Consider the following 12,417-nt stretch of genomic DNA (forward strand, 5'->3'; position numbering starts at 1 on the left):
CAGAACGGCCCCTCTGATAGAGGACTACACACAGAACGGCCCCTCTGAGAGACGACTACACACAGAACGGCCCCTCTGATAGAGGACTACACACAGAACGGCCCCTCTGAGAGACGACTACACACAGAACGGCCCCTCTGAGAGACGACTACACACAGAACGGCCCCTCTGATAGACGACTACACACAGAACGGCCCCTCTGAGAGACGACTACACACAGAACGGCCCCTCTGTTAGAGGACTACACACAGAACGGCCCCTCTGAGAGACGACTACACACAGAACGGCCCCTCTGAGAGACGACTACACACAGAACGGCCCCTCTGATAGACGACTACACACAGAACGGCCCCTCTGAGAGACGACTACACACAGAACGGCCCCTCTGATAGAGGACTACACACAGAGGGGCCCCCTCTGAGAGACGACTACACACACGTCAGGGACTGGGCGCTCGGCATAGAACTCTCTCTCTCTCTCTCTCTCTCTCTCTCTCTCTCTCTCTCTCTCTCTGTGTCTCTGTCTCTGTCTCTCTCTCTCTCTCTCTCTCTCTCTCTCTCTCTGTGTCTCTGTCTCTCTCTCTCTCTCTCTCTCTCTCTCTCTCTCTCTCTCTCTCTCTCTCTGTGTCTCTGTCTCTCTCTCTCTCTCTCTCTCTCTCTCTCTCTGTGTCTCTCTCTCTCTCTCTCTCTCTCTCTCTCTCTGTGTCTCTGTCTCTCTCTCTCTCTCTCTCTCTCTGTGTGTCTCTGTCTCTGTCTCTCTCTCTCTCTCTGTCTTTTTTGGTGCCGTTAATGTAGCATTAATAATCGTTTACTTCTTTAACGGCACCGACAATCCAAAAACAGTCGAAACTAGATGGAAAAAGTGTGTCGTTCAAAACGTGACGCAGCTTTTACTTCTCCACCGCCTACAGAGTTTGTTATGTACGATCGTTCATAAACCCAAACGTGTTATTCCCCGTAGACGTTTGACCGAGGGAACCGGAGCCTCGGAGGCGGGGCTTATTCTCCAGAGGTCTATGAAGGTTCATGACTGGAACGTGGAACCATCAGCCCTTAACTCATACGACATTCAGTCAAAAGACAAGAGACAACCAAACTAATCCTGTGTGTGTGTGTGTGTGTGTGTCTTTGCACGTGTGTGTGTGTGTGCAGAGTACAGTCATTTTGAGGCCAAGATCCATGACCTGAGGGAACAGATGATGACGAGCAGCGTCAGCTCCAGCTCCACCTCGCTGCGCTCCACCCAGAAACGCACTCTCTACGTCAGGTAACGCACGCACACACACACACACACACACACACACACACACACATGCACGCACGCACGCATGCACACACACACACACACACAGATGCACGCATGCACGCTCTCTCTCTTGCCCCTGCCTCTCTCTCCCCTGCCTCTCTCTCGCCCCTGCCTCTCTCTCCCCTGCCTCTCTCTCGCCCCTGCCTCTCTCTCCCCTGCCTCTCTCTCCCCTGCCTCTCTCTCCCCTGCCTCTCTCTCCCCTGCCTCTCTCGCCCCTGCCTCTCTCTCCCCTGCCTCTCTCTCCCCTGCCTCTCTCGCCCCTGCCTCTCTCTCCCCTGCCTCTCTCTCCCCTGCCTCTCTCTCCCCTGCCTCTCTCGCCCCTGCCTCTCTCCGTTGCCCTCGCCTCGTGTTGTCATCGCTCGGCCTCGTCTGACTCACTGAAGTCTGTCGCCCAGAGTGACTCGCTGTAGAACCACTGGAGCTTTAGGTCTCTCTCTCTCGCGCGCTCTCGCTCTCTCTCTCTCACTCTCTCTCTCTCTTCCTCGCTCTCTTTTTCTTCCTCGCTCGTTCGCTCTCTCTCCTGCTCTCTCTTGTGCTCTCTCTCGTGCTCTCTCTCTCATGCTCTCTATCTCTCCCCCTCCCTCCCTCCCTCCCTCTGTCCCTCCCTCCCCTCCCCAGAGAGAGAGAGAGGTTAAATATTGATTCTGCTAGCTCTCCTTAAAAGTCACACAAAAATGAAGAGGAAGCACTTTTTTAAGACCGTACATAAAATAAATGACGTTCATATTAAACGCTACATCACGGACAACAAGTAACGTTATCCTCATCACTTTCTAGTCGAGGTTCTTGATCAACAACGCACACATTGGATAATGACTTTTACAAATCTCGATATCGCCCGTACGGGCTGAGGACGAGACACACAACGCTCCTCCTGAACAGACCTCAAGACAAACACAACAACCACAACAACAACAACCACAACAACAGCAACAACAACAACAGCAGCAGTGTAGTGGGGTGGAGCAGCAGGCGTGATGATGTCACCTGAACCCCCCGTCGTGACCTCGCTGTGAGGAGCTTCAAAGTAAGAGCGCAGCGCGACACCGAATCACCGTAGCAACGGTGCGCCAGGGCTAAGATAAGATAAGATAATCCTTAAGTAGTCCTACAGTGGGGAAAAGATGATAGTGCAAATAAAGAAATAAAGATAATACAATAAAATACAATATGTGTGTGAGTGAGAGCACACACACACACACACACACACACACACACACACACACACACACACACACCCTCTGTTCTTAGCACTGCTTCATTGAGCATGCAGTATAAAGTGTTCCAGCGTGTTCTCTGACCACACGAACAATGGACCTGCAGATACCGGCAGGAAGTGTAGATGCTGATAGTTGATTGGCCGGGCAGATAATGTCACCGCCTGACAGATTGGGGGTGCCGGTTGCTCTGGGCTGCAGTGTGTGTGTGTGTGTGTGTGTGTGTGTGTGTGTGTGTGTGTGTGTGTGTGTGTGTGTGTGTGTGTGTGTGTGTGTGTGTGTGTGGAGGATGCCCTCACTCACTAAAGCAAGGTGACAAAGGTCTCTTGGTGCGTGTTTGTTTATTTGTGTGTGTGTGTGTGTGTCTGGGTGAGTGCGTGCATGTGTCTGTGTCTGGGTGTGTTTTTGTGTGTGTCTGGGGTTGTGTGTGTCTGGGTGTGTGTGTGTGTGTGTGTGTGTGTGTGTGTGTGTGTGGGCCTGGGTGTGTGTGTGTGTGTGTGTGTGTGTGTGTGTGTGTATGTGTGTGTCTGGTTGTGTGTGTGTGTGTGTATGTGTGTGTCTGGTTGTGTGTGTGTGTGTCTGGGTGTGTGTGTGTGTGTGTGTGTGTGCGTGGGTGTGTGTGTGTGTGTGTGTGTGTGTGTGTGTCTGGGTGTGTGTGTGTGGGTGTGTGTGTGTGTGTGTGTCTGGGTGTGTGTGTGGCAATAGCCAGAGGCAGTTGTTCGCCAGCGTTGTCCTTCGTTCCCTGATTGTCCTCATCTCTCCTCCCCTCTCAGCTCCTCTCTTCTCCTCTCACTATGGAGCCCCTCTCTGTTCCTCTCCTCTTTTCTCTCCTCTTTTCATCTGGTCCATTTATTGTACAGGAAGGAAGGCGTTGAACGCATGACTAGTTGTCTACAATTCATAACAAGGTCCCAGTCATACAAATGATTGGTTCTCTCTTGTTGACTCCTTGAACCCGCTGACGGTGAAAGCTTTAGAGGCTGTTGTAGTAGTGGGTCACTTCTCCAGCCCAGCGTTCCTCTGGCAAGGAGGACTTTTTGTTTCTACATGATGGGAATAACTCTCATAGAGCTGGAATGTCGCACGCAGAGCAGGTGTTGAACACTGGAATCTCAGGTAGGAGATAACCTCGGTCTCTCAGACGGCACAGACCGCTCACTGTCCCCCAGTGGCCTCTGTCTTACAACCTGACGGCCCCCTCCCCTCTCCTCCCCTCTCCTCCCCCCTCTCCTCCCCCCCCCACACCTCCTCCCCCCCTCCCCTCTCCTCCCCCCTCCCCCCCCACACCTCTCTTACCGTTACATTTGCACTGACGTTTTAAAACCATAATGAGTTTAGTGGCGCTTTCTTTTGAGCAGCCTTAATGCAGCATTAATAAAACATTGCAATCCTTTTATTGACGTCAAGCTCTTGTCTGGTCGCATCTCCTCATCTTTCGGCTCATTGATCTCTCTCTCTCTCTCTCTCGCTCTGTCTCTCTCGCTCTCTCTCACTCTCCCTCTCTCTCTCTCTCTCCCTCTCTCTCTCTCTCTCTCTCTCTCTCTCTCTCTCTCTTGCCTTTCTATTCCTAACCCTAAATATTAAGTGTGCATGTACGTGTAAGTGTGTCGTATAAATAGCGATTCAATATTCCTGCCCCAATGCCCTCTCAGTCATTCTACACAACTATCGGTTTATTGTATTACTCCCGCCCTCATACACACACACATAAATCTCTCTCTCTCTCTCTCTCTCTCTCTCTCATCTCTCTCTCTCTCTCTACACCTCTGTGTCTCTGGTTTATTGATGAGGGCAGCATGAACTTCAGAGGCTGCCTATTACTTCAGCTCTAGTTCATCTCTCACCCACAATAACACACACACACACACACACACACACCAGATGCAGATGTGGCTGTTGACCTACTTTTCCAGGTCTTTTCCCCTAGACCAGGATGTCACACACACACACACACACACACACACACACACACACACAGACAAACTGTGAACATGGCATATGACTTTCTAATAGATCTCTGTCACTGTCAGACACTAGTACCCAAAGTGACATTGAGTAAATGTAGATACATTCCATTAAGGAACATGCTAAGGGATGAGGCGACAGTAGCTCAGGAGGTGGAGCGGGTCGACCGGTAACCTGAAGGTTGCTGGTCTAATCCCCGGCTCCTCCTAGCGGAGTGTGGAGGTGTCCCTGAGCGAGACGCCTCACCCTGACTGCTCCTGACCCGCTGGCTGTCGCCCTGCGTGGTCGACTCCACCGTCGGGGTGTGGATGTGTGCATGAATGGTCTTAAGTCCCTAAATGCCTCCAGGATGGCTCCAGGATGCCTCCAGGTCAGACCGTGGAGGTGGATTGGATTGAACCCAAAACAACCTTTCCACTGGGACTCAAACTCGACCCTGGACGACCGAGCCTTTCTGTGTATCCTATCGGACGATTTTTTCCACCGATTTTTATTTGAATTTAATTAATTAATAAATTTTATATTTTTTCCCGGCATGATTTACAGACAGTTCAATAAATGTTCCTTTTTTAAATTGAGCCTTGTACCATTTGTTATCATCGTTGTGTCGTTTTTATGACGTCAATCGAGGAGCAGGAGCAGCATCGGCTCCAAATATCGGCTCAAGAACATCGGTATCGACGTATCGGTATCAGCCTATCGGTATCAGCCTATCGGTATCAGCCTATCGGTCACAGCCTATCGGTATCAGCCTATCGGTATCAGCCTATCGGTATCAGCCTATCGGTCACAGCCTATCGGTCACAGCCTATCGGTATCAGCCTATCGGTATCAGCCTATCGGTATCAGCCTATCGGTATCAGCCTATCGGTCGTCAGCCTATCGGTATCAGCCTATCGGTATCAGCCTATCGGTCGTCAGCCTATCGGTATCAGCCTATCGGTATCAGCCTATCGGTCGTCAGCCTATCGGTATCAGCCTATCGGTCGTCAGCCTATCGGTATCAGCCTATCGGTATCAGCCTATCGGTCGTCAGCCTATCGGTATCAGCCTATCGGTATCAGCCTATCGGTCGTCAGCGAAGGCTGATGGATCGTTGCCGTTGTCGCCCCTAAAGAATCCATATGGGTGGACCCCTGGAGTGTCCTCATGTTGTTAGGGTGAACCCCTGGAGTGTCTCAAACACAACGTGTTCTAAACCAAAACCCCCCGTCCCTGTCCCCTCTGCGTCCCCCCCCCTCTGCGCAGGGCGCTGTTCGACTACGACGGCAGCCCGGCCGACCTGGGCGCCCCCGCCCAGGCGCTGGCGTTCCGCTTCGGGGACATCCTGCACCTGAGCAGCGCCGGAGACGAGGAGTGGTGGCCGGCGCGCCACCTCAGCCCCCCGCCCCCGCAGAGGCCCCAGGTGGGCGTGGTGCCCAGCCGGCGCAGGTAGGGGGGGGGGGGGGGCACCCTGGGGAGGGGGGGGCACCCTGGGGAGACACAGAGAGGGGGGAGGGCTGATGGGTGTTTAGTGTTGTTTGGTAAAACATGAATGTGTGTTTAGTGTCAGGTTTTCCATGCAGCACTCACATATCGGCGCTTGGAGCTTAAAGGGCTAGTTCAGGGTTCTGGACATCGGGTCTCATTTCCAAGTGAGCCAGTGTGTTATTTATCACTGGAGACCGTTTTCAACACGTCTCATTCAGTCCTTCTAGTTGCAGAAATCGACTATCGATGTAAATGTCTGTGTTGATAGAATAGTGTTAGAAATAAACTTACCCTTGCATCGCATTGCATTTAGTTAATAATCCCTGTAGTTGGAAGCAGGCTACGACAGCAGCAGACTGATATTACCTGGAGTGCTTCTCTGTTTACCTTCTGCTGTAGTGAATCGGTCGCTACACCGGAGCAAAGTGAAATTCCGCCGCTGCTGAGAAAGTAGTCCCCCAAAATGTAATGTGATCATTGCGATACAAGGATAGTTTTATTTCTAATATTATTCTATCAACACAGACATTTACATCGATAGTCGGGTGTTATAATTGGTTTGCCTCGGGTGTACTGTGGAGTGGGTAAAACTGTTTTTATTGGCAGGCTAGCAGTTCCCCTCGACTTGCGCTAGCCTAGCACCAGCGATTTCTGCAACTAGAAGGACTGAATGAGACGTGTTGAAAACGGTCTCCAGTGATAAACAACACACTGGCTCACTTGGAAATGAGACCCGATGTCCAGAACCCTGAACCCTTTACTGCAGGCGGCTCCCTGCACATCCGTAGAGGGAGGGGCCCGTTTGGGGATTCATTTGAAATGCGAGCTATGGAAAAGGGCCGTTGGAACATCATATGCGGTTTTCGGTGTCATAAACTGGCCAGTCAGAGGTTGGACATTTTGACTGTAAAGTTTTGTGCTTGCTTGTCCTGTTCTCTCTTTAGTACTTATTGACCTCATCATCACTAGGCGTAAACAGAGTGTATCTCCACCACTGCGAGGGCTATGACAGGTTTTCTTAGTACCAAAAGAAAGTACACCTGAGATTGTTGTGCAAGTGAAATAATCCATGTGGGGCGTTGGGGATAAAGACAAAGAGAGGAAGAGCTGGGAAGGCTTGTGTTAAAGAGTGGGCCCCATTCAAAGCACCAGCATTACTCTGTCGTGTTTGGGTCCTTGTAAGTTATTGTGCTCTTCAGAACCGCCTGATGGAACAGCAGCAGTTAGGGTTATTTGTTCAGTTTGTTTACCTGTTGTTCTGCAGTCTTAAGGTCCTCATGCCTGATAGATCATGTTTCTCTTGTAATGAACGAGATATAATTAGATTCTCCTGGTATCGGTTCCTTCTCCGAGAAATATAAGATCTGTTTAACGAACCACTAATTGTCCCCCACAAAACTGAGTAGATATATATATATTTTGTACTTGATATTGTAATTTAAAAAGGAAATGTAATTTTATTTGCAGAATGATCCATAATATATATTTCTATATATCTGCATGACAACATTGATGTGATACGTGGTCCCAGATGTTGGGCTGTGGTTGGGCGCCGTATGGCCGCCCTATGGCCCCTCCCTGGTCCTCATGTTCCCTCTGCTCTCCAGGGCCGAGAAGAAGGAACGCTCCAGGCTGAAGACCGTCAGGGTGAGCAGGTCCCAGGAGAGGGCTGTGAGTACACCACCTCCTCCTCCACCTCCTCCACCACCTCCACCACCACCTCCTCCTCCACCTCCTCCACCACCTCCTCCACCACCTCCTCCACCACCTCCTCCACCACCTCCTCCTCCACCTCCTCCACCACCTCCACCACCACCTCCACCACCACCTCCTCCACCCCCAACACCTCCACCTCCACCACCACCACCTCCACCACCTCCTCCACATCCACCACCACCACCTCCTCCACCAACACCTCCACCACCTCCACCACCACCTCCACCACCTCCACCACCACCACCACCTCCTCCACATCCACCACCACCACCTCCTCCACATCCACCACCACCACCTCCTCCACCAACACCTCCACCACCTCCACCACCACCTCCACCACCTCCACCACCACCTCCACCTCCACCTCCACCACCTCCACCTCCACCCCCCACCCCCTCCACCACCTCCACCGCCCCCCCCACCACCTCACTTCCATTTAAGACCACCTCCACCCCCCCTTGCCCCCACTAGCCTGTACTCAGTGACCAGTGTTACAGGGGAGAATGGACCCAAGTTAGCCGATGTAGAATGCTGGATCTGACTCGTCTGTATTTGATTAGATTATGTGAGAAGTGAACCGACATGCTTTGTGTTAGTTGGCGCTTGGCTCTTCACATCTATTCCATGATGATGATGGTGGTGATGGTGAAGTGGTAGACAGTGTCTATTTTAGAAGCTGCTGTTAACTCACCTCTGACACGCGGCCCTGGTGACCAGAGGTGGCTCACAGCCCACCCAGAGGTGCTGATGTCACCCCACTGTCAGCCAGTCCCCTCTCCGCTCTCGCTCTCTCTCTCTCTCTCTCTCTCTCTCTCTCTCTCTCTCTCTCTCTCTCTCTCTCTCTCTCTCTCTCTCTCTCTCTCTCTCACTGTGTGAATCAGAAAGTATTAATAATAGATGTGTGTGTGTGTGTGTGTGTATGTGTGTGTGTGTGGGAAAAGCAGAGAGGGAGTAAAGGGGAACAAGGAATGCATACTAACTAATTTAAGTAATTGCTCTGATAACTATTATGAAAACCCTGCTTATTATTCTGAACATTCTGAACACAGCATTATTAACGTCTCTCTCTCTCTCTCTGTGCAGGACCAGGAGGACAGAGGTACGTGTGCTCTGTGCAGCGCTACTGACACCTTCTGGTGGGGACGTGTATGTGCGGCTCCCTGTGTTCCCCGGCTGAATTACTTTGAATTTATAATTTCTACATGTTGTCCTTGCGTGTGTGTGTGTGTGTGTGTGTGTGTGTGTGTGTGTGTGTGTGTGTGTGTGTGTGTGTGTGTGTGTGTGTGTGTGTGTGTGTGTGTGTGTGCTGACCCCGCTCCGTCTGATGCTTCCAGACCTGGTGACCTCTGGCACCAGCGATAGTGAAAGTAGCTCCCGTAAGTTCACTCCCTCTTTCCTTTTGTCCTCCCTCTCTCCCTCCCTCCCTCCCTCCCTCCCTCCCTTCCTCCCCCCTCCCTCCCTCCCTCTCCCTCCCTTCCTCCTCCCTACCTTCCCCCTCCCTACCTCCCTGTCACTGCCTCTGTGTCTCTCCTTCTTTATTGATTCCTCTAAGTTTCTCCCTGTCTCTGATGTTGCGTCTATGTGTTTTCCCATCATGCATCTGTGTGGTTTTGTGTTGTGTTTAGTGTGCCTCTTTAAGTGCTTCCTCGTGTGTGCGTCCGTGTGTGTGTGTGTGTGCGTCTGTGTGTGTGTGTGTGTGTGTGTGCGTCCGTGTGTGTGTGTGTGTGTGTGTGTGTGTGTGTGTGTGTGATTTCATTTTCCAAGTTTCTTCTCCATCTATCATTCAGTGAGCTAGTCTGATGACTTTAAAACATTTCACCTCAAAGTGTCACGAGTGTCACATCTTCAGGGACCCCGCCAGAGAAAACCTGCCATTGTGCTTTCCATGGTTTCTTTTTACCACACAAACAGCTGCTGTGATACTTGATATCTTAAAGATCATGATAATGATGAGTCCTTTACCTCATTACCTCATTGGATTCAGTCTGAGAGTCACCTGTCCCGATTGGCCTTCCTACAGTTTGAATGTAAACCTGTCCTCTTCCCCCCTGTCCAATCAGCTGGCCAGGAGGAAATCCTTCTGACCTACCAGCCAGTCACACAGCAGGAAGGTCAGTGATTGGTCCCTGAGCGACTCAGAGGCATCATCTACATTTAAGAAATGGGATTTCGATAGGATTTTAGAATTTGATTTTAGTTTTTGTACATCCATGACTTTTCGCTTTTCTAATGTTTATAATAACAATTTCAAGAGCCTTGAGACTGAGGTCCTACTGTAGTAAGGTCCTACTGTAGTAAGGTCCTACTGTAGTCCTACTGTAGTGAGGTCCTACTGTAGTGAGGTCCTACTGTAGTAAGGTCCTACTGTAGTAAGGTCCTACTGTAGTGAGGTCCTACTGTAGTGAGGTCCTACTGTAGTGAGGTCCTACTGTAGTGAGGTCCTACTGAGGTCCTACTGTAGTGAGGTCCTACTGAGGTCCTACTGTAGTGAGGTCCTACTGTAGTGAGGTCCTACTGTAGTGAGGTCCTACTGTAGTGAGGTCCTACTGAGGTCCTACTGTAGTGAGGTCCTACTGTAGTGAGGTCCTACTGTAGTGAGGTCCTACTGTAGTGAGGTCCTACTGAGGTCCTACTGTAGTGAGGTCCTACTGTAGTGAGGTCCTACTGAGGTCCTACTGTAGTGAGGTCCTACTGTAGTAAGGTCCTACTGTAGTGAGGTCCTACTGAGGTCCTACTGTAGTGAGGTCCTACTGTAGTGAGGTCCTACTGTAGTAAGGTCCTACTGTAGTGAGGTCCTACTGTAGTGAGGTCCTACTGTAGTGAGGTCCTACTGTAGTGAGGTCCTACTGTAGTGAGGTCCTACTGTAGTGAGGTCCTACTGAGGTCCTACTGTAGTGAGGTCCTACTGTAGTGAGGTCCTACTGAGGTCCTACTGAGGTCCTACTGTAGTGAGGTCCTACTGTAGTGAGGTCCTACTGAGGTCCTACTGTAGTGAGGTCCTACTGTAGTGAGGTCCTACTGTAGTGAGGTCCTACTGAGGTCCTACTGTAGTGAGGTCCTACTGAGGTCCTACTGTAGTAAGGTCCTACTGTAGTGAGGTCCTACTGTAGTGAGGTCCTACTGTAGTGAGGTCCTACTGTAGTGAGGTCCTACTGTAGTGAGGTCCTACTGAGGTCCTACTGTAGTGAGGTCCTACTGTAGTGAGGTCCTACTGAGGTCCTACTGTAGTGAGGTCCTACTGTAGTGAGGTCCTACTGTAGTGAGGTCCTACTGTAGTGAGGTCCTACTGAGGTCCTACTGTAGTGAGGTCCTACTGAGGTCCTACTGTAGTGAGGTCCTACTGAGGTCCTACTGTAGTGAGGTCCTACTGAGGTCCTACTGTAGTCCTACTGTAGTGAGGTCCTACTGTAGTGAGGTCCTACTGAGGTCCTACTGTAGTGAGGTCCTACTGAGGTCCTACTGTAGTGAGGTCCTACTGTAGTGAGGTCCTACTGTAGTGAGGTCCTACTGTAGTCCTACTGTAGTGAGGTCCTACTGTAGTAAGGTCCTACTGTAGTGAGGTCCTACTGTAGTGAGGTCCTACTGTAGTGAGGTCCTACTGTAGTAAGGTCCTACTGAGGTCCTACTGTAGTGAGGTCCTACTGAGGTCCTACTGTAGTGAGGTCCTACTGAGGTCCTACTGTAGTGAGGTCCTACTGAGGTCCTACTGTAGTGAGGTCCTACTGTAGTAAGGTCCTACTGTAGTAAGGTCCTACTGTAGTGAGGTCCTACTGTAGTGAGGTCCTACTGAGGTCCTACTGTAGTGAGGTCCTACTGTAGTGAGGTCCTACTGTAGTGAGGTCCTACTGAGGTCCTACTGTAGTGAGGTCCTACTGTAGTGAGGTCCTACTGTAGTAAGGTCCTACTGTAGTGAGGTCCTACTGAGGTCCTACTGTAGTGAGGTCCTACTGAGGTCCTACTGTAGTCCTACTGTAGTCCTACTGAGGTCCTACTGTAGTGAGGTCCTACTGAGGTCCTACTGTAGTAAGGTCCTACTGTAGTAAGGTCCTACTGTAGTGAGGTCCTACTGTAGTGAGGTCCTACTGTAGTGAGGTCCTACTGAGGTCCTACTGTAGTGAGGTCCTACTGTAGTGAGGTCCTACTGTAGTGAGGTCCTACTGTAGTGAGGTCCTACTGAGGTCCTACTGTAGTGAGGTCCTACTGTAGTGAGGTCCTACTGTAGTCCTACTGTAGTCCTAAACCATAACAGAGACTAAACGTTGTAATACTGAAGACACCATCTTTCCCACTTTAGCTTTATTCAGTCTGCCTGAATATGAATATTAATGAAAAGCATAATAACCTTTTTGCTGTATGTGTGTTTATGCGTGTGTGTGTGTGTGTGTGTGTGTGTGTGTGTGTGTGTGTGTGTGTGTGTGTGTGTGTGTGTGTGTGTGTGTGTGTGTGTGTGTGTGTGTGTGTGTGTGTGTGTGTGTGCAGTGAGCTACACGCGGCCCGTCATCGTGCTGGGGCCGATGAAGGACCGGGTCAACGACGACCTCATCTCGGAGTTTCCAGAGAAGTTTGGATCCTGCGTCCCACGTGAGTCTGATATAGGTTAACCTCCTCCTCCTGATATAGGGGAGATGAAGGCTTTAACCTCCTCCTGATATAGGGGAGATGAAGGCTTTACCCTCTCCTCCTGATATAGGGGAGATGAAGGCTTTAACCTCCTCCTGATATAGGGGAGATGAAGGCTTTACCC

The 12,417-nt window shown here is 50.7% G+C and overlaps 1 protein-coding gene across 1 annotated transcript; it reads left to right on the forward strand.

Annotated features, from left to right (window-relative positions):
* Window positions 1-1,156: 1,156 nt before the first annotated feature.
* LOC311372713 (disks large homolog 1-like) lies at window positions 1,157-12,254 on the forward strand (the record flags this gene model as incomplete). The annotated part of the gene is made up of 6 exons (XM_084489672.1): window positions 1,157-1,266; window positions 5,736-5,918; window positions 7,565-7,628; window positions 8,757-8,877; window positions 9,734-9,784; window positions 12,153-12,254. Coding segments are annotated over exons 1-6 (592 nt in total), but the record flags the coding sequence as incomplete, so codon positions are not given.
* Window positions 12,255-12,417: the final 163 nt, after the last annotated feature.

The sequence above is a fragment of the Micromesistius poutassou genome (assembly GCF_964030765.1).
Source record: "Micromesistius poutassou genome assembly, contig: SCAFFOLD_1547, whole genome shotgun sequence".
NCBI lineage: Eukaryota > Metazoa > Chordata > Actinopteri > Gadiformes > Gadidae > Micromesistius > Micromesistius poutassou.